This window comes from Rhipicephalus sanguineus, chromosome 8 (assembly GCF_013339695.2).
Source record: "Rhipicephalus sanguineus isolate Rsan-2018 chromosome 8, BIME_Rsan_1.4, whole genome shotgun sequence".
NCBI classification, from domain to species: domain Eukaryota; kingdom Metazoa; phylum Arthropoda; class Arachnida; order Ixodida; family Ixodidae; genus Rhipicephalus; species Rhipicephalus sanguineus.
The window spans coordinates 27,679,327-27,702,537 of record NC_051183.1 but is presented as its reverse complement, the minus strand read 5'-3'; the positions used below and the strand labels follow the sequence as shown (position 1 = coordinate 27,702,537).

General features: G+C 45.9%; 1 protein-coding gene across 1 annotated transcript in view; it reads right to left on the bottom strand.

Annotated features, from left to right (window-relative positions):
- Positions 1-23,211, bottom strand: part of LOC119401589 (beta-parvin-like) — a 48,971-nt gene that overhangs the window by 16,826 nt on the left and 8,934 nt on the right. Inside the window, 2 exon segments of the mRNA XM_049418796.1 lie at positions 52-332; positions 4,973-5,397. Of these exon segments, the coding sequence (XP_049274753.1) occupies positions 52-332; positions 4,973-5,397 (706 nt within the window).

The following is a 23,211-nucleotide window of genomic DNA, read 5'->3' as shown; positions in this document are numbered from 1 at the left end:
GGCAGAAAAGTACGCTTAGCCATACTCTCGCACATAAAAGGTTTTCCTTACTTCTCGCTTTGGACGCATCCAAATGAGCACTCAGCGCGTCCTGCAGAGAGCGGGCAAACTTCTTGGTCTTGTGCGGTCGTACAAGAGACAGGGTCGCGACGCTGATCTGCGGGGATCGCTGACCCTCTACCGGGGATCGCTGACCCTCTATCGGTGTGCGGGATGGTCCGATGTCTTCGTAGATGTTTTCGCTAGAATCCGTGGAGTCCTCAGTGCCACATTCTGGCTGTGGCGGAGGTGGGAGGTCTTCTAAATCATCGGTGTCAGAAGATGACGTCATCCTGAAAAAACGTTGGCAGAGCTTACAGACTCCTTACTGACTATACAGACCCCTTGACTCCGCAGCCGGGGGGTATTGTGCCGTTAAACGAACGACATTAAAGCAAAACGCTAAATGAGCTCAGGTTGATAACTTATTCTCGAATAACCTTACTGTCATTAATTTCTGGATTATACGCTGATTATTAAAAGAAGAAAAGAGTACCATTGTTCAACTGATTGCAATGTATTTACAGACCTCCCCAATGCCACCTCTCCACCGCCCAGAATTCATTCCAGACCATCAACACACACCACTCGTTCTGCCCCCCCCCCCCCCCTCACCAAATCGAAGTTCAGGATAAGCCCCTGCTCACTGATATATGTGCAAGAAGGGAACCAGGAGTCCACATAAGATTAGACAAAGCTCGGGCGTAGACTACCGACATTTCATACTTACCGACTTGCTCATTTAGTAATCAGTAACCAGAATAAACCAATAAGTTATTCGAACTATTAAGATTTCAATATTTCTGAATTTGTCGCCGTAACTCTAACTAAGTCACTGCGTCGTCACGAATATGTGAAGCAGTTTTTGTCCGTTTAAAAAAGCGTCGCAGATAAGCAAACAACGTGGTTGTGACATACGTTGAGAGATACTTCTATGACAGTATACTGGCTGCAGATGCTCATGAATGCTATGCATGGAACAAAGAAAATTCTCAGGTTCTCGAGACCCCCTTCCTCATCCATTTTACCCCCGAAAAAAAATCACGCCAATGCAATCAATGGTCGTCAAACTCAGTCATGAGTCGACTTGATTTAGCACATTAAGACTCAGTGCGACAAGTGCCACAGTCTTAGTAGCCTAGAATCAGGGATTAATACACCCCCTCAGAACCACCCTAACATTCCCCCCTCCCCCGCCACCCCCAGGAGGATAATAACACGCCTCCAGAAGTATTCTACACCAGAAGCACAAGAAAAACTGCACGTGAAGTGTTAGAGGCATTTTACATAGAAAAAGACAAGGACCGCTGTGTAAGCACCCCGTCGCTATCTCTGTTTCCCAGTGAATTTCACTTCATCAGTTCTAGACTATAAGATGGAAGGAGCAGGAAGGAAATGTATGTCTTGATTGTGTGTGTGCTGGCCTTATCTGATGTTAATGCGCGCATGTGCCACATGTATATATTCAAGCCCGTGCGATCAATAAATCAGTTGGAAGTGAGCGCTGTGCGTGGTTGATGTCTGGGTTGTGGGTGTGTGGGTGTGTGAATGTGTCGTGTGGTTGCGCTCTAATTAACTTTTGAAAATGATCTACCAACTAGCCCAACAACAAGTTCTTTTATTCTACACCAACACCCCCACCCTCTCTTACAGACAAGTATTCATCCACACGCTCCTTGCCTTCTTGCAACCCCCTGCAACCTCCCCCCCCCTAAGAAAAGGAAAAAAAATCGAAATTCTGGATCAACCATACAGTGCCCAAAATTTTGGTGAGCTTGAGTGTGAGCGAGCCTGGCTGAATCTGATTATGCTCGGTTATGAGTCCAAGTGAGCCCGGGTGAGTTGAACAGCGGAGCGTTTGAGTACAGGTGAGCCGTGCGCAGTAAAATATTTAGTCTGAGCGCGAGTGAGCCTATCAGAGTAGAATTTTCGGGAATCATGGGTCCGAGTGGGCCCAGACTTTGCCGGCCTCATAAATGCAATCGCATTTTTTCGATCCATCGTTGTAGGTAACGGGAAACTTTACTAAGGCCTTCCAGGGCATAAACTCCAGTTGAAGTATACGCCTGTGGCTTGTCCTTTTCGTATCCGACCTTAGTAAAGTTTCGCGCTACCTACAGTGATGTATCATTGCCAACTACACCCGGCTACAACCTAAGAAAAAAAAGTGTCGGCTCCGCCCGCAGCCGTCTTCGTTTCTACCACAGAGAAATTGCACAAGTGCTCTGCCCAATTGCGCTTACTCATTTTCGTGACGTCATGCATTTCTATAGTGTTTCAGCTGACTTTCGCATAGAGAACCATGTTTTTGTCGGTGGTTTTAGGTGAGAAACTTGAACGTCCCGGTAGACTTCTTCAGGGACTGTGACATCGCTGCTCATCAAAACATACTGTTTTATGTAATAACGACGAACCTTTCGCTCGTTACATGAGTAGTGTTTACATTAGCAGAGAAAAAGTACGAACGGTTCGAGTGAATACAAGCCAGCACGACAGTCTTTCACGGGTGAAGGGCAGGTGCACCGCCGTTCTCTGGGCGGAGCTGCCATATTTTAAAGACGATAGTCTTTCTTGGGATACTTAAACGGAGAAATTTTGGTCTGTCTGTCTTTCTGTTTGTCGGCACGTCATTCGATTCAGCCACTCGGCCAGAGTTGAACCACTTGCCCAAGGGCCAGCCATCTTGAACGGCTGACCAGGTTCATACTTGTGTACATTGTCGATCAAAAAGCAAACATTACGCATATCTGAGGCACAACATCACTAGGTAAGTATTAGGTGGTGTGTTCCTTTAATAGAAAATGCACACATACGTAATTCTAAAGACCCTAGTTTCTTAAGCTGCGCTGAAACTTGCCTTCCTCCGTGCCCTCTGCACGAGCTCATTGTTGTGTTTCGGTTTCGGTTCTGTATTGCACTGTACGAATGCCATGGGGCGCCGCTCTGGCATTCCTGTTTTGCCCAGGCGACGTGTAAATAAAAGAGTGTGTGGAGAGTACTCGTTGAGTGCGGACGTTTCTTCTGCTTCAGCGCTTCGCGCCAAACCGCGTGTTCGGGCTGGCTGGCGTCCCCACCGGTCGCGTTGGTCACCGCCGGTCTTCGCCTGCTGCTGCGCCGGGACTACCAGCCCGCAACACAGCACTCTTGTTTCCCGACGTATTACCAGATGGTGTGCATATCTCACGCATCGCCTCTTCTATAGTCTTTAGACGACATTTGCAGCGAAGCACGCAGATACGCGGCCAATTTTTCTTAGGTTGTAACCAAGGAGGTTCAAAAAAATATGGCGGCCGCGGCCGCCATATTAGTAGGGGCAGGATTAAACGTTACCGTTGGGTGAAGAAAAGGGGGGCGTTTCTCTTTAGTTTAATAGGGCAAATTTTTTCCGGACTGATACTGTTCAATATGTCTCTTTATGTTGCTGGTTTACACAAAAAAAGCTCAGTCTTGTCAAATTTTATTGGAAATCAAGGCATTAACGCTCATCTCGATATGTAATTTTCGTCGGAAAGAACGATCTCTTATTTTAGAATTCATATGGCGCCATCCATAACGCGTAAACTAGCATTTCGAACATTTGTTCGTACACAATTCGAATATGCATTATCAATCCGGTCACCTCACCAAGCCTATCTCATCGACTTACTAGAATTTGTGCAAAACCGCGCTGCGCGTTTCAATGCGCGCGACTACAATCGCTATTTCAGTGTGACTAACATGAAGGCGAATTCGTTATCACTACCATCCCTGGGATTGCGCAGGAAGATAGTCACTCTATGTTTAATCCATAAAGTCATCTACAGTACGCACGTAAATACATTGTCACTATCAAAGCCCCATCGCATATCTCGCAGGCTTCATAATCAGCATAGTTTTGTTCGTCATTTCGGCGTCACCCAAGCATCTAACGCATCTGCTCTAGCACGTGCCATAGTTCAATGGAATAACCTCCCTGAAGATGTAGTATGCATTCGTGATCACGTGGCGTTTAGGAATAAAATACTAACTATTTATGACTGTGTTTCCTAAGCATATTTCTTATATTTGTGTTTATTCATTGTACATTGACATCTCGACCCGTTCAAATATGTATAACACATATTAGTGCCATATTATTACGGTGTATGTTATCTCACATTTTAACAATTGTATAATACCTGGCTTTTGAATTCTTTTCGTTTGTGATGGCATGACTCTGTGGTAGAATACCTGATTGCCACGCAAAATGCTTGGGTTCGATTCCTGCTAGCATGCTAATTTTGATTCTTGCCATTCGTCGGGGCACCGCTGCCGATGTCGGTTTTCCTTAACGTTCTCGCACTTAAATTACCAATGTCTGTTTTCGCCGTTCCTGGGTAGATATAAACTGTAATCACCTGTGGCGCATGCCCGTACACCGCGGCCCCGTGGTAAACGGGCATGTGCCACACGTGTCTGGAGGAAAGGGTTTGATGACGTACGTGACAGGATTTTCACGTTATTCATGTCATGACCCGACAGTCATATTCGTCAAATCCTCTTACCCTCCCATGCCAATTTTGGTCGACACCAAGGTAAGGAGAGAATCATGAGAGCACCCAGACGGCTAGATAGATGGATACGTAGATAGAAACGCTCAAAGTGCCAAAGGTTCGCTGAGAAATGTTTCGCATTTAAAATAAAATAACTGGCCTAGCGTTTACACTAACAGAGCGAAGTAACTTAATCCCTAAGCGGGCACCACCGGAAAAGGGCATGTTTCAGAAATAAAGGGTGGGTAAGCGCTGGTTTCACTTTAGCCAGTAAGGCGATGCGAAAGCTTCCACTCCAGCATTTTTAAGACCTCCTTTGTTGCAACCACGGTGTAAAAAAATAATCGTGGTTGTAACGGAGTATAGTCCGATCGAATTGTCAAGTTGCATTTTTTCGGCAAACCACGAACGAGGTTACTCACAGTTCTTCCTTGCTGTCTTTGCGCGGCGCGCCGGGCGCCATTGCTTGATCTCCAGCTGGCGCTCCACTGGCTGTCACAGTCCGGTGGCCCGGCGTGAACTTCCAGCTGGTCTCGTGGGTGTCCAAGAAGTTCCCCAGTGTGGCCGACTTCTTTCGCGGACTGCTGACGTCTTCGGGACTCAGGGGAAGGAGCACGACAGTGGGAGCCACGGGGGCGAAGTGGACTACCCCGGGTCTGGTAGGACGGCGCTCGGACGGCGTCGCCGCCGATGCATCCGCAGTGATCTCAGCGACGCTACGTCGCCACGGATGCGCTTCTTCGTCAGCCGCGGCTGTCGTCGTTCCGGTGAGACCGACGTGCGGCTTTGGAAGCTTCTTAGGCGGCAGAGGAAAATCCGGAGTCGCCGCCGGTGATCGGTTGTCTTCCTGAAAAAAAAAATAAAAAAATCGCAACTGAGTTTCAATTTCAATTTCAAATTTTATTAAAGGGCCATGACACGGTTACCCAACAATCTGCGCTTTTCGGTGAAAAATGGAAGCAGTAGGTCTATTGCGCCTATACATTAATGAAAAATGGACTATAAAATAATATTTCAGCGCAAAATAAGCCCTAGAAGTCACCGGTTATAAATTGCCCCACCGCCGGCGACCGCCATTTTGCCATGGCGTGTGTGACGTCATGTGCTGCATGGAGCGCAGCCATCGTCGTCTATCAAACTTTAAGCCCCTGAAACTCTTTCAATCTCAATGTCAAGCTGAACAGAGTTGAAATAGGTGAATTGCAGGCGCAGATGACCACGGAACAAAATCGTCCGCCGGAATGCAGACGCTCGCACAGCAGGCAGCTTGTTACGTCACGGCTCGCTAGTGCGCCAGTGTTGCCCGACTGTGGGGCCGCTCGCGTGTTCTTAAAATTTACCGATGACAAATTAAGTGTTCGACCAAATGCGCTGAAATTCCGCCAGCTTGTTTGTGAATGCACAAGGATTAACTCACGTAACACAGATTATGATTGAACATTGGTTCATGTCCCCTTTAAGGCGGAACCCTTAGATGTCTCATCAAACGCGAAAACTGATCATCGGCGTCGGTGTCGCGCAGCGTCGGCGTGAACACGAGTGATGCAAGAAATCCTCACGTGATGAGTTCACCATATGACGTCATCATTACATCACATATCGACAAATTTGTGACGTCATGGTGACGTCACATAACTTGACGTCACATGATGGCATAATCGCATGACATCGTCGCTTAGTCAAAGGTTGGCCGATCACGGAGGCATTGCGAAACCAGGTGAGTTGCAGAAGGCTTTAAATGTCTCCGATCTTGAAGGCATTGCAAAATAAGAGTAATTTCCACTTAACGAAGATTCGGGCTCCCCTGTATAAGACATGCAACAAGGAAACAAGGTATGCACACATGTACATATGCCGTATTCAATATGATAGGAAATATAGAAAATAAGCCCATTCACTCATCATTGATTCTGTTCTGTTCTGTTCTGTTCTAACTGTTTTGCTGTGGAGAGGTTGAGGTCCATAGTGCCTCGGCTACTCCATATCACGAAGTTATGCAGCGAAAAAAAAAAAGAATGATACTGAGCGGTACCTAAACATGAACAATCCGCACACTGAAACCACTTCAAATATCATACCAATACACAGTTTGCTTGCAGCCGTTCACACTATCATAAACTGTTCACCCGCACACCTTCCTTTTCTACTATCAGTATATGCACTAACACCTTTCATATAAATCAATCCCTGGCTGTCTATCACAGGCGCTTATCCAGTCCGGTCTCCACTAAAAAATCTGTCAGGAAGATGTTCGCCTTTTTCTGAAGATGCATCTCAGGCCATGGTCCAAGTAATTTCTTTAATGTGAGGGGCCGTCTGTCCAAACTTGCTAATTTTTTCTTTAATTTTTCTCTTTCATTCGCGTATTTAACGCACTCCAAAAGAATATGGCGAACATTTTCTTCTGCTTGACTCATTTCACTCACTCGTTCAATACCTTATTGTTTCGCCTGCTCTTTCCCTCCATCACGTCAAGCTTGATCGATACGTGAAGGTGCTACTCAGTCGATGAGTTAATAAACCTATCAACCTTCAAATAGACCGACATTCTCCATAATGTGACCTATTGTAGTCTATATCGATTTACAAGGAACCGTACGGGTTGGCATGCACGATCTTGCATGGACGATAAGATTTCCTACAATTATGGACACAGGTGTTATCGGGCGTCATAGTTTTAATATTAACCCTTCTTTGGGAAGTGAACTGTGGTTTATTAAGCGGCCTCTCGGTTCACATAAAGAAAAACAAATGCGTTTTCTGGTGTAAAATGGGAAACAATACCGTTTCTGAGAGTATTGTTCAATATATATCATGTATACAGTATATATATCAATAATATATATGTCATATGAAAGGATGGCAAAAACGAAATATAAACTCGATGATTAATTAAATTTGAAAGAAAACAATCAGGAACACCTTATGAACTTTAACTGAGCAGTGAGAAGCTACTGTACGGCGCAATACGGCACCATAGTCGAATAAGACTTAAGAAGTCCGGTGAAGCACCACCAAGATAACCGAAGAGCGGCAACCGATCGCCTCCGCGACTAAAGAAATAGTCCCGCTCACGCACTCGGCAATGCTCTCCGAAGGCGCGGGCACCTGCCGTGTGCATACGTCTGTTAGGGGAAATGCCGCGGACTTCTAAAGTTATATCCTACTATAGATAATGTTATCTAGCACTCGTGAATGTTGTCAAGTTTATATTTGCAATATTCTTTTATTCTCTGGACTTTGACTTTTTCTTATTGTAGTTGCAACTGCACTTTACCGTCAGCTGGCCGAACAACTTTTGCAAATCATAGTGCTCGTGTTTCCGCCGGATTTCATGTTTACGCCTACATTTACGCTCAGTTTTCGTAGATATATAGTACAGATACATATTTAGAGAACGTGTGGTCATCTCTACGGGGAAACGCACAATTTCAAAATATTAAGCTGTGCGTGCCTTCGGATAGCCGCCTACGTCTCTATACGTACCCTAACCACGTCCCATTTTGCTCACAGTTAATGTATTAATGGAGAAGCCGTCAAACAGCACACGCTTTAAAATGAAAGCGGGGCACAAAAAAGACAGGACGAGAGGGACAAGACGACAGGACGTGCGCTCACTTATCTCTCTTGAGCTGTCGTTTTCGCGCTCTGCTTTTATTTAAAGACCATGAACCAACTCTGCCCGCAAAGCGTTCTATTACGTCACACGTTCACGGATCTTACGTCGTCAGAGGTGAACAGCTCCAGGGAAGGTGGAGGCAAGAGGGACTCTCCTGGTGGTGCCAGCAGGGAGTCTCTTCTGACCGGGGGTGGCGGGGGAACCTTGCGCGGGGGTGGAGGCAGCTCGTAGATGGGACCTTCGGGCACCACCTGTACACCGACGACGCGAGGCGGTGGCGGGTCTTCGTCGGAAGACGAGTCTTCTGCGGCCGCCATCTCTGAGGCGGCAGCGGCACTGTGGGCGTCCAGGAGCGTAGAGCGCCGGAAGAGCCGTTTGCTCACCGCCCTTATTTCGTCAGCGGACATTTTGCGACGAGTGGCGACGGCATCGCCCTCCGGTGCCGCCTCCGCGAACCTGTGTTCGGGATCGTGAACGCATGTACTGTAGGCGTCAATGGAAACGCGAGCAGCGGCGAGCATTACCAGTGGTATAGTGCGCGCCGTCCAGTCATCGCTACTGACACATTAGGGTTGGCAGCACTGCGCGATCCCCCTATAGTGCGATATTTTCGCTGCTCTTCTAGTTCTGATATGGGGACAATGGTGACCGGCGTGGACGTGCAGTGCGCTTTTGGTCGTTTCAATTTCATTTTCTTTTGTTTTCATTTTCTACCTTTGAAATATCAGAACAGAACAGAAGCAAAAATATCGCGATATAGTGGGATGGCGCAGTGCTGCCAAACCGGATGACCGCGCCTGTCAACGGTGGTGACTGGACGGCATGCACTATACGATTGCTAATGCTTGCCGCTGTTCGCGTTTCAAGTTGACGCCGATTGTACACCCTTGCCACTTTTTTAATAATATCGTGCAAGCGTCGACCCCAGGATGCGGTAGTTTCTAATATCGGCGGCAAGCAGCGAGATCAGCGATATGACGATCAGCGTCACACCGGCTCTTTGAACACATGATTGCGTAGATAAGGCTGATAATGTGTACGAATCTCTAAGCAAACAGCGCAGCACACGGCGCTCGCAGAAGAGTGGGCTCTCTGCGCTTGCGCCTCACGTAGGAAATCTCGTTACTTATCGCCTATATTACGCGCTACCATGGCCGGAGCTCAACGTTTGCGCATTATTATTAAAAAACTGCAAGTGTGAAAAGGCATGAGATTAAGGGGGTGGGGGGTCCGGGGACAGTCATGTCCCCCACCACTGTGTTCGGGTGGTGTTACGGTGTATGCGCTCTGATTATTTTTGAAGTGTAAAGGTAGGTCCCAAACCCTTTCCTCGTAATCAGCACTACATACACACACGCGCACTGCCCTTACAGATACATAAATACAAGCTGATTATTTTGGTTGGAGGCTACCATCGAAAAAGCTACCACCCCCTCCCGCTGCCCCCTTCTTTAAGCAAAGGGAGATTTCAAGCTCGGGGGGTGCAGTCACCATGCAGGGAGGAAAACAATAACTAGGCGACAGCATTAGGTGTACGCTGGAAAATACGCTAAGTGAACTCGACCAGACACGTCATTTAGGTCTTGCGCTACCACAAGGCAGCTAGGCTCAGTGCACGCTCTGTTTAAAAGGCAGCTGCAGCCGTTTGTACGCGGCTGCAGCGCACAAACGATGCCGCAACGAATACGATAACTAATGCATAGAGCGCTGTGAGCTCTGTGCCCCTCTAGGGGGGAGCTTTAGGTGGTGTGACTGACGTCATGAGTAGGGACTACTGCTTGAGAACATCTCTCGATCACCGGCTTGAGCATTATCAAATCTCCACATTTGACGACTAGAAAGATACAGCACAAAGAAAGTCAAGGGTAATTTTTTATTCGCCGGGAAAGTCGAAGGCATGTACGAGAAGAATAAACTGGGACCCAACGGTAAAGTGAAGCACTACGAAAGATAAGCAAAACGAGTTACCTGTGGTTCGACGGCATTGTTTGGCGATGTGCGTAATCCATGATGGACCAGCTTGGACAATGCCGCGCACTAAAGCAGTTCACCGAAATCCTGCTACTTGAATATTGGTAGGTATCGTCTGCACGTAGAAGACCGCAGTCGAGGCACCAGTCAATGAGCAAACGTTCACGTGGACCGTAACACCCGCATAGAATTGTCGAACGAAAGCAACGTAAATTTCACGACAACTTAACACGCTTCACATGCACTGCCACTCAGGTCTAGCGGGAAAGCACGTCCTGTATAGAGGCAGCGATGTCTTCACATCATATCTTCGGCATCAACGTCGCCTGCTTCCGCGCTGCCAAGCTGCAGTTGGCACACGCTAAACACACACATGAACACCACTAAATTATTCCTTCGGACTCAGAAAATAGATCAACATTTTTGATTCCGGTGGGACTTGAACATAACGACATTCAGAAAAAAAGAAAGGACCCCGGTTACGTGTCACTTTGAGCGTTGTATAGTAGCCAATTCCAGTACGACTAATTCCCGCAGCACCTATCTTCGATACATTCCCACGCTTTTAGAAGTAAGGGCTTGACCCGACATTTGGTGACCCCCGTTGACGTGCACTTCAAGCAGCACGGTTGCTATGGTGGCACACTTGATTGACGCGTCGTTTTGAGCTGTAAATCGAATGGGTTGTCGGTATCACCTGTTCCTTTTGTAGATATCTTTACTGCACTCAAACGCGGGGAGACAGTGCCCCGACTAGACACTATGTGGCGCTACTGAGACGTCAGACAGCACTCTCCTGGCCCATTGGATTGACACGTCGGTATGAGCAGCAGCCAGCAGAGGCTGTCGACATTACCAAATCCTGTGGTGGTTACCTTTGGTACGTCTCGATGCAGGAGCACGGAAAGGTGTCGACTCCACTCAGGGTAGCACTGTAGATTGAAGCGTTGCTTCTAGCGGAAGCTTGCAGAAGCTGTTGATACGTCCTATTACCGCGTTAGTTTTGTTTAACACGTCCAGATGCAGAAAGATAGAAGCGCTTCTATTCGACACTCGGTGGCACTGTTGTCTGACACCTCGGTTAGTCTAGTAGCTCGTAGGAGTCGTTAATATTCCTCAATCATGTGGTACACTTCGATGCAGACGTGTAGGCGAGCTTCTGTTAGACACTGAATGACACGCTGAAGCATGCAACACTCTCTGAAGCACGCTGACGCACCGCCTTGAGAAGCTGGGTAGCAAGAGCCTTCTTCGGCCTGGCTAAAAGCAGATCAAGTGCGTTGGCTTTCGGTGCGGCTGTTCGGCACGTTTGTGCCCCAGGAACAATGTGTTTTCTCCCGTGCCGGCTCTTCGCGCTCTGTTGCTGTGTCCGGGGGCCAGGAAATGAACGCCGATAAGTGGAGGGACGGGCGACGTTTCCTGTTCGAGCGGAGCTGTCGGGGGCGAGGCCGTGCTTCCTGCGAGCCTTGCTGCAAGGGGTTACGCTGGCGGAACATGCGCTCGTTACCCGGCAGCGACTCCATTGCACTGACGTGGTTCCGTCACCCGTATGTCCACTAACGTACAGTAGGGATGGAAAGAAACGCGAACATGCGGCATCTACATTCTCTGCTGTTTCGCATTTATTTTCAAGCGGTATTAGCTTGGATGGTGATAGAAAGCCACTATAGTCATCCATGATACAATCACGCACCATGTAGAATCTTTTTATTGAAACCAAGGTCAGAGCATCACAAAAACAGCGCGCCGCGCTGTTCGCGTTTCTTTCTATCCCCCCTGTACATGAATTAAGAGCAAATTTCTTTCGAGGGGTTCGTTCATATGTTAGGCACAACCAAATGAATCGAATAGACAGTTAGGTCAGAGAAAGCATAGATGACATTAACTGCTGTATTTAACAGTAGTGCACTAATTATGACTTAAACTGAAATGAATTCAAGTGGACGAAAAATAACCCTTTTCGTCGATAGGGTCTGAGCCCACAACCTTCGAAGAACGCTTCCTATGCTCTACAAATTGAGATACGACGGAAGGCGCTTCCCCGTCCGCTTCGTTGGGAATTTTTGTGCATGTAATCACAGGGAGCATTTCTCAGCGTGGCTCTGGCTAACACTACCAGGGATTACACATACGAACCAAGCTAATGTGACATTGCAACATAGAGATGTTTTCAGATACCCGTAGTCAGTCTGATTATAACGACCCAAAAGTTCGCTATTGTCAAATTATGTAGGTTAGTTAAAGGGCCCCTAAACCACTCCGAGTTCAAAGAAGAAAGAGTGGTTTCTTTGTCGCCTCCCTACCCTTCATACAAGCGATATCTCCTCCTCGCCGCTTATTCCTTACATAAAACACCTGGACAGTGTCAGCACCAAGCGTCGGCCCTATCTGCATATTGCACTTTTCGGCTGCATGCTGTTGTTTCCGCTTGCGCAGTCGAAAACGCACAAAACGAAGTAAAATCAGTTGACCTCTCACGAGACTCACGTGAGACAAGGCAGAACGGGAGTGACAAAGCAGGGTAGGAGACAATCCACAACTGATATCCCTCGTATATGGTCCAATCGAGAGCTTATTTTCTCATGACGTCACGTGAGCAGAATGCTGGCGTCGCGAAATGTGCCCCAAAACGGGAAACGCCCGGATAGAATAACGCGCTGGTTCTCTGTGTTTTCAGAGATTATTTAGCGGCGCCTTTAAATAGAAAAAAACGGTTTGTAACTTACTCCAAGCGACCGCCAACACCATCACCTTGGTTCTGTCTACGCACGCGACACCTCAAAGGGACACTAAAGTGAAACAATGAATCAGTTTAGATTGATAAAAGGTGCTCTGAAAACTCTAATGACATTAATTTCACCATCATAGATTTATTAATAGAGGAGGAAATCAAGGTCAAAGTTTCAGTGTTAAATTTCCCACCGAAATCTCCGCGCCTCAAGTCTCGGATTTCAAAGTATATTTTTCGTTTCGTGGCAATATTGGCGTCACGAAATTTTTGAAACTTGGTATGGAAAGTATCTGGCCGGCTCAGAGGGCAGTGTACTTCATTTTTACCTATTAGGAAGTACGCAGGCCCTGGGAGACAACGTCAAAATGTATGACGTCACAGCGATTGGTGCGGAAACTTCATGGTGGCGTCGCCCCGCTAATTTTCTTCTTACGCATCTTCTCGCTTACCAAGTGTCTTCTCGCGACAAGCTTCGTAATTGTGGTTGTGTGAAACGGTAACACAAGCAAAATTGTTTTTTTTTTCCTCTTTGGTGTCCCTTTAAGGCACGAGTAGCGCGGAGTGCCCGGCGTATGTCATTCCCGTTTCGCACATTAAGTCCTCATCCTATGTTCTGCCCTATGATCATTAGCAACTTCCAAACAATGAAAATAAGAAAAAATGACAACCGATTCAATCCCTATGAACCTCCTTAATTTTCAATCACTCTTACAAAAAAGGAGGATAAAAACGTAGGTGACAGTAGAAAGAACGAAAATAAATAATGAAATAGGGCCCGCTTCCACGGGACTTCATTCAAGAAAACCTCCATTAGAATTGTGGAGCTCCAGGTAATCTAACTGGAACCCCTTTCAATAAGATGGCTTGGTGGGCTAGTTGGTATTGAATCTCAGAAACGTTACAGCGCACACAAACGGGAACAGAGGAGACTTGTGGCTTGTGTTCTGTGTTTTTTTTTTCCTTTTGCTTTTGTCCCCGTCTGTGTGCGCTGTAACATTTCTAAGACGGAACTCCTTTGAGATCCGTTGGCAGTTTAGGCTTCGTCTCGTGCAGCAAAATAGTCTCGCACAGCCTCTCGGAATTCATGCTCGACCTGGAAGTTAAGAAAAAATGTGTTTGTTTTAAGACACAAAGGAAATAATTTTTCGTAACATGCTCACTTCTACAGGTTATAAACAACACGCAGTGATCGAGAAAGGATTAGCGGAAGAAAGACTCTCTGTTCTTCCTTTGCTGACCGTAGCTGACAGACAAGAATTAGCGAATACTGGTGTTGAACACACACACACACACACACACACACACACACACACACACACACACACACACACACACACACACACACACACACACACACACACACACACACACACACACACACACACACACACACACACACACACACACGCGTTTATGTCACTGACGCGAAATTAAAACATGTAGAAATGGATGCACAAAGGGGACCATGAGGCGATGCGAAACAGCGTTTCGGCAAGTAGAGCCCGCGTTTCAGAGGAGGAGTGGAGAGGGGAGGGAGGGAAAAGGTGAGGAAGAGGGGAAGGGGAGTGGGTGAAGGGAAAGGGGAAATGGGAAGTGGAGAGGGGGAGGTGAGGTGTGTGGAGAGGGCTTGCGCATGCGCAGTAAGGGTGGTCACGCCGCACACCACCACCAAGGGTCGGTTTCTTCGTATACCTCCCATAGGACGCGAAATTCAAACGCTCCGCCGACGCAAGCGCGGACAGTGCCGAGAGCGCTATTGAGTTACGCCCCTTGCAGAAGGCCGCCAAGCTCAAAGGGCGATGACGTAGCGATTACGTTGCTTACGTCGTCAGGGCAACAGTAACAACAGCCGCCCACCTCCACCCCTCTTCCTCCCTCTCCGCGCGCCGTTTTCTTTCTCTTTTTTTTCTGTGCGCTTGCTTTTCCTCCTCTCCCATGCCGCGCACCGTTTTTTATTTTGTACGCTTGCTTTTTCTCCTCTCCTATGCTCCGCGCCGGGATTTTTTTTTCTTCGCGTGCGCTCGCGCGCGTGCTGTGCTTGGCCGCGCATTCGTGTTTGCCCGCAGCCAGCATGTGCTAGAGCATAAAGGATGAATCCACCTACAACATTTCTGTTACCTCTCTTTATTGTTCTGTTTCCGAAACTCAAGATTCGCATGTAATGGGGCGCGATACAAGTTCAGGAGAAGAACAGAAGGGAAGAATTCACAGTGTGTGCATGACTAAACACAAAAGTTCATTGTAAATTTAGAAATTAAAAAATCGGACACATTGAAAAGTGTAGGCCCTTTGACGTACACACATATAAGAAACACAATTTTCATTTGGTGCAATACCGAGCAAAGTGCAGAGGAGCCTCTGATGAGAGGTAATCATGTAGTTTAAAGAAATGTCAGTGCATGACAAAAACATAACGAAGCGCAAAATATGTAAATATGAAATAATATTGCAATGATTTACCTATTAACCGTTGACATGATACGAAACACAAAACAACCACTTAATATTTGCTCAGATTTTGCACAAATATACATGAAATGCTGGACACCTTCACCAGATAAACAAAATGAAAAAGATAAGATTTAGCACAGTAAGTAGTACATTGCGCTAAAAAGAGCAAGACACAATATATGGTACTTGAACAATACTTGAAAGTAAGTTGGTGGCAACGGGATGCAGGCCATGGTCAGTTTATGCCGCAGCACATGACATTCGAAGAAAAGCGTATTACTCAACGACCAGGAGAATTAAGCCTATACGCAGCTTTTCTTTCACCGCGAATACAATGCCTAGCTGAATATAGCGCCACTGAAGGGAGGACGTCATGTCGGGTACACTGAGCACTTCATTGTGATAAACACAAACAGTAAAATTCTGCATATAGGACATGTCTCATGCCTACAGATGAATCCTCAGAGCGGTTTTTCCATAGGTAATAACAGAGACAATATATAAACAAGCAAACTACCTCTTCAGCCGTAAGTACATAGCATATTCACGCACCGAGAAGAAGCACTGGGGGCAGGATAGAAAGCTGGTCCACTTGAGTTGCGGATCGAGACTTCGCAGAGAGCTGATTCTACAGCTGTTAACCCCTCCTTGGGCAAACGCATCAGTTCTTGCCTTCTCGAATACTCCGAAAAGGTTTCCGTCCTGAAATAAAGCAACTGAAAACTATTAATTCCAACGATACAAATTACGCAGTCGCATGAGGCAAACGTAGTTTCGTCGTCTCGGCTCAGTGTAAGCTGCGATACATTAGGCAGTTTTAGAATAGCCTACGCTATGTTAGCGTTTGCGGCTCGCTATTTCCGTCACTACGGGAGCCCGCAAGCGGTTAGCGTACGATGCATGCACAGTTGCGCGAAAAGCCAACGCAAAGCGTTTCGTACGCAATTCTAAAACTGCCTATGCAGTCTCAGAAACGCGTATTTAAACGATGGCGAGTGATAAACAGGCAAAAAAAGCAAAACGCACTTCCATCACGCAGTTCTGTCATAGACGCAAAAGTTGAACTATGAGTCTCAAGTGCTTTAATTTCATTGCTTCTAGGAACAGCGATATTAACTGCAACATCGTGCTCTTCACCGATTCAGCCATATTTAAAAAAAACAATAACTGTGTTGTCCAACTGCAACTCGTATATGTGTGGCTGCGAACGCAAGCCGCATGCTCACCTTTAGTTTTTCGGAACCTCGAAGAATCTTGCGGAACTCGGCCGTTCTTGAAGTATCCGTGCACCGTTGCATCATGTACGAATGGTGCGTGCCGTTAACCACCACGGCGGCAAGAGCGCACAACACGCAAACACCACAAAAAATTGGGGGACCCTTAAGCTTCGCCTTTAAGAGTTGAACGCGATAGCGAAATCCGGCCCCTAGTGCGCACTTCAACCACTAAGTGCATACTTATTAATGTGTATTGTTACACACACACACGCACGCGCGCGCGCGAATTTTACAGGCTTTCGATGAAGGAGGTTTAAAACAAAATTCTGGAGTGGAAGCTCTCGAAACGCCTTGCCATTGAAAGTGAAGCCAGCTTTTGCCCACCAAAGAGTTCGCAAACATGCTCTTTTCTGGTGGTGCCTACTTAGAGATCAAATGGCTTTGATCTGTTATTGTAAATGCTACGTCAATTATAAAATAAAAGATCCTTGTTGCCGACAAAAGTAACCCGTCGAGTGCAGTATTGACGATTGATGTCCAATAAAATTTGCCATGACTTTGAAGCTTACTTACGAAAACTAGTAACACAAAGACACACTTACAGCAGTATCTGAACCATAAAAGTTACCATAATTAAACTTCTCTGGCGTGCGTGGAAAACGTTCGCTTTCCTTCGCCAAACGCTGATGGTTTATCGTGCCCCTAGAAAGATGGCGGGTGCAGCCGCCATCTTTTGGTGGGCACGGCTTCACTATTGCGCAATAATCGCCACTCCAGCAATTTTTTTAACCTCCTTGCTTTCGATCTAAAGCAAGAGTCGCATGGCCTCCAAGATATACGCCGCGCGCTGGCCCTCTCGGATGCAATGAAAAGTCGAGACATATTTCTCACAATGCCTCACAGATGGCAGCACATTATCTAGCGTTTGCTGCGTTGGCTTGATATGTTTTCCTCTAGATGGACATAGTTGTCCATTTTTAGAGCTGTTTGAAAGTTCGTGTGTGTATTTAGCGGCGATGGCTGCACTATCCCGGCGTTTTTCGGACGTAGTTTGATTGCCTCGCGAATGCGCCTACCGTATGGGCTCGTTTTCGTCGTGACACCTGCCGAACAAAATGCGTCGAGACTCCTTTCACTACATGACATTTATGTAGTGTTTTTGTCCGAAGCAGCTGCAAGCAACATCGTGGCTTTGTGGTAAGACATCTGCTTGCCACGCGAACGGCCCGGGTTCGATCCTCATTGGGGCCGAAGATTTTATCGTTTATTTTATTTGCTACTTTCTCGATTTTTCGCTCACGGATGATTTTCCGCTCACAACCAACGGTGCCGACGCCGACAGCGGAATTTCTGCGACACGAGCTCTCTAACGCTACCGCGTTAAAACTCCATACGCCGGCCAAAGCTCGCTTCATGTAACGGAACATCACGAAACTTCATGTCAAGGCCAGCGACTAGGGCGGGCTCCTGTATGGCGGCGACGGAGCACGGCTGACGTAACGACCACTCCGATAAGTCTCAAGAGCGAACAATGACCCGCCAACCACAACGGGAGACTTGCAGGTGTCCGCCAAGCATAGCCTGCCTGCACGGCCAGCCTGGTGCCCGCTCTCAACACTCGCTTCGTGCTACAACGGAACTTTCGAGGAATTCAAAACTAGCGTCGCGGCGCGTGCGCGGGCGGGGCGCACAGCTTTGCCGGCACGGCGGCAGGCTGCCATTGGCTGCTTTAATTTTGAATCTCCATGAACACTAGCGCCAATTTCGCCTTCAGTTACGGCCCCTTTTAAAAGGCCGCCGAACTAGCAAATTATTCAAGATGGTGTCGGTGACGTAATCATGCCGTAATTCTTTGGGACGCCGGAGCGGCAGTGTTTCCGGGTATTGCCACCACCACCACAACCGGATTGAACTCCGCTATAAGATGCTTCACATCTAAAACGTTCACTAGATTACATACTCGGTTACATGCTAAGAAAAAGAATGTCAGCTCCGCCCACAGCCATTGTTGTCCCTTCCACAGAGAACTGCCATAAGTGCTCCATCCAATAGCACTTCCTCATTTTCGTGACGTCGAGCGCTCCTCGAATGTTTCAGGTAGTCGACTTTCTCTTACAGACCCACCTTTTTATAGCTGGTTTTAGGACGGAAACTTCAACGTTCTGGTGAATTTAGTGAGATATTTTGACATCCCTGTTCAGCCAAACGTAATGTTTTATGTAGTAACCAAGAGCCTTTAACTCTTAATATGCGTAGTATTTACATAAGCCAAGAAAAAAGTATAGTAGGACTGACAATTGCGCTAGTTGATAAAGATTCATATTTACGATACGGCGCCACGAAATAAAACAAAAACACGTAGGAGCACACGAAACACAAGCGTTTCATGTGCTTGTGTTTCACGTGTGATTCGTGCGCTTCGTGAGCACATGAAACACAAGTGTTTGGTTTGCTCCTTAGTGTTCTTGTCTTACTCCGTGGCGCCGTTTCGTAAATATGAGAAAAAAAAGTACTTCCGGTTCCAGTGGAAACCATCTATAAGAACTGTATTTCGCAGGTTAAGGGCAGGCGCGCCGCGGTTTTGTGGGTGGAGCTGGCGTTTTTTTTTTCTTGTGTTTTAACCAATTTAAAAGTTCAACAGAAGCAATGGTAGCTAGGCGAGTTGGCACTGGTCAACTCGCCTCAATGAATTTGCATTTACCGCGCAACAGCGCGGCGAGTATGTTCCATGATGTAATCTTTTCTTTGTGTGGTCCCCGTGCATTTGCGCTGTTAATGCGAACCAGTCCAGCAGTAACGCGCACGCGCAGTGGTCCATTATGTCAGCCACAGCAAAGGTGACAGAACGAAGCGAGGTCTTTGTTATGGCGTATACCTTGCCCAGCTCTCCGTAAATGTGGTTGATGGCACCCAGTGACCACGTCTTCTGTTCCTGGGAAGACGATATCACATACTGATTTTAGCCGTTTCATCTAATGAAAAGATCAACCATACTAACTGTACTAAGTTACATTGAACGTAACATCATTCAATGAGTAATTTACTTAGAAAATTTAAAAAGGCATGCCTGTCAAAATTCAAAAGTTCACGGATCATTACACTGTGTGAGCGTGCTATTCTAAACGCGTTAGAATACATACTGGGTGGAATAAATCTTGCAACGAGCGAACTGAAGGTCGAGAAGGTCGAGAAGAACAGCTTTTGTAGTTTTACAGCAATGGTGGCATATAGGTACAGCGTAAAAAGTGAAATGCTATTTGAGTTGCAACCTAACTTTGCAGTGATTATTAGTGAATGAATTGCATAGTTATGCACAGTTGAAAACACTCACCAGCAAATCAAAATAAAATAACGCTCCTGGTAGACTGATCGTTAAGTGCATTCTGCATAAATCTGAATTATGAGGAATTGAAAAAGCGAATTCCATATAGGTTGCAAATTACAAACTTAAGTAATCGATAAATAACAGCATTGTCACGCCGAGACATTGACATAAATAAGCGCACTGCGTACGGTCATAAGCAAACCAGTTAAGAGAGAAAAAGGCAACGAGCTCCAAAGTTTCTTACCTTTAACTCATTCACGTCAGCAGAAAACTTTCCGGTCATCTGGTTAACCGTCTCTTGAATCTGAGCCAGCAAAAATGAACAACAAACTACTTGAAACGGGGCTACAACTGCACTTTATACACTACAGACTACAGACACTGCATGAAGCGTTCAGATGCTGCGTCAACACGCTAACCTACAGTGCCACGTTTGGTGCGTCTAGGAGAAGAATTGAGCAGTTCTTACTACAAGAAGCATGAGTATATGGTTAATTAGTCCACGTGCACAGATAAATTTCTGTGTGCATGAAGACGCTTCCATCAGCAACAGATCCGTCCAAGCAAAAAAGAAAGACACCATCACATTCAAAACACGACTCTAAAAGCAATTATTCTACTGAGTTTTCGAAATGTGTATCGCAGGACTACAGTGATAAAGCTGATCGCAGTGTGAATAAACGTCAAAGCACGTCAGTGTAACTTTAGAACTTTGAAATCAATTTTCAAATAAAATCTTGCACAATTTGAATTCTGGGGTTTTTAGAGCCAAAAAGTGCTGAGTGCTAAGACTGAGACAAAAAGTGCTAATGGGGATCAATTTTGACCACTTCGGGTTCTTTAACCTAAACCCAACTCTAAGCGTAAGCCTTGAGTAATGCTGGGCCCGGTTATAATTCACTAGGAACTTAGTGTAGACACAGTTTCAAGGGCACATACTGAATCCAGACGAACTTTCATGTCTTCACTGGTGAGGAACAAAATTTCCAGGAGGGGCGCCTGTGATGCTTGCAAAATAAATAAGGGAAACAACGAAAACGGTTGTTGAAGAATCACTCGTAAAGATAGACATAACTGGTATTGCCTTTTCATCAAGACTGGAGAAAACCTTAGCAGATTCCAAAATACGCTGTGCACATAGCATTTGAACCTGCTGAAGACTTATGCCAGTTGTATGACCTTTGTCCTTTAATGTGGCTGCGCACATTATCAGGTTTCGTTATGTCAATAAACAAAAACACTTGTACGGGGGAGCGTACATTGCCTGCTGTAAATTTACCGCAAGGAGTTCAATGCCCGATATAGAAGGATGGATGAAAATCTTTCCATCTATGAACCTTGCGCTAGACTGCGGGTTTCCGCAGAAGTTACTTGCAATATTCACTGTCCTTTCACTTCGGGTGGTTGGTTGGTCCGCCATCACGTTGCAATCTGCCGGCCTCATAAATGGTTATACTATAGTAAGCCTAGGCAGCTGGGCAAGTTGATTATGGCTATATCCAATTAATATAACACTAGGCGAACAAGACCACAGACGAGAGGAAAGCACCAACAACGCCGGCGCTGCTGGTGTTTTGCACTGCTGGTGTCTTGCAGTGCAAGACAGCAGTGCAAGACACTCAGAGTGTCTTGCAGTGCAAGACACTCTGAGCTTGCACTTGGAGACCATATACAGATATGTCTCGAAAGGATTGATCAAGAAACTGCTCATACGTGATCTTACGTTGCTCACATCTCTTTGAAAAATCGGTAGAACAGCCTTGAGCATTTCAGTATCTTCCTGCAAAGCTCATGGGGCCTGTATAAAGCCCTGTAGTCGACAACGGTAATTATGAAATTAACAGTTCTCATAAAATAGCAAAAACTCACCCTTGTTTTAGCAGTCGCCTCTTTAAACTGCAAGAGAGAATTGAGAAGAAGTCGTTAATATCGGCGTTCATTTACGTTTATGTATGCCGACAATCGCGTCGCATTCACAAAAATGTCCAAGCAAAATGTGGGTGATGTTGGAATCAAAAGGCACTGCGTTTACGATAGAATATTTTTAATGGCCGAATCAGGTAAGAAAAGTGAATTTTATTTTCGTGTCGAACGAAGTACGTTTTACTAGTCGTATAGTAAAACATATGGTTATGGGCAAAACATTTTGTCTCCTTTGAACTGACGATATCGACAGATCATGGTACTGGGGTGAGACATGCTATATGACATGCCCCACTACCATACCATGACATGCTTTGACTAGGAAGCGGGACAGGCACACACGTGCGCAAAGTAAACAACCGAAAAAAATAGATTTTTTAACAGGCGAGTGCTTGATTTGCTACCCCTTAATTAGCGTAAGATAATAGTTAAGTTCAATAGATTTCATTTGAATGAGCCATACATGGTCAAAGAGCAACATGGGGCATGAAATAGGCTTTCAATAGAGATGAATGTAACGTTGCTGTAAACGAACGTAGAAGAACGCATAAGAACGCAAAGCTGGGGAGCGAATGAATAATAATAATAATAATAATAATAATAATAATAATAATAATAATAATAATAATAATAATAATAATATAATAATAATAATAATAATAATAATAATAATATCTGGGTTTTAACGTCCCAGAACCACGATATGATTATGAGAGACGCCGTAGGGGAGGGTTCCGGAAATTTCGACCACCTGGGGTTCTTTAACGTGCACCTAAATCTAAGTACGCGGGCCGGAAGCATCTTCGCCTCCATCGAAAATGCGGCCGCCGCGGCCGGGATACGATCCCGCGACCTTCGGGTCAGCAGTTCAGGAAGAAAATCTAATAAGTAAGAAAAAGAAAAAAAAAGTCCGTTTCACGTTATACCGTACGTTCATAGGTTAACGCACAACCTGAACAAAGTAGCCAACAGGCAACATGTCAACCTCGCGTTTTCTGCTCCCTCTAAACTTTTGATGGTGTGTAATGCTATGAAAAAAAAAAAAACGAGAGCTATGCACTATCAACCACGAAAGAAAATGCACCAAGTGCACCTCTGATGTTTAACAGATACCATAAAGTTGTGGGATAGTGTATACATTTGACAAACTGGGCACTGTTTTAATGATAGGTCAAGGCAACATAAGAACAACGTAAAAAATGGGTATGGTAGTCACATAGCTCCGCACTGTAAAAAATGCCCATACACACCCAAGTTCGGGGACACCAGATTCCTGATGTTTGGAAAAAGCAAAAAAGAAAGAGAAATCATGCAAGTTCATTATATTACCAAAACTAAATATAAATGTGTCAGCGCGGCGTCACTTAGTTTGAGAGATGTTTTCTTGATAAACACCTGTTGATATAGCAATACGCGCTTGCCAA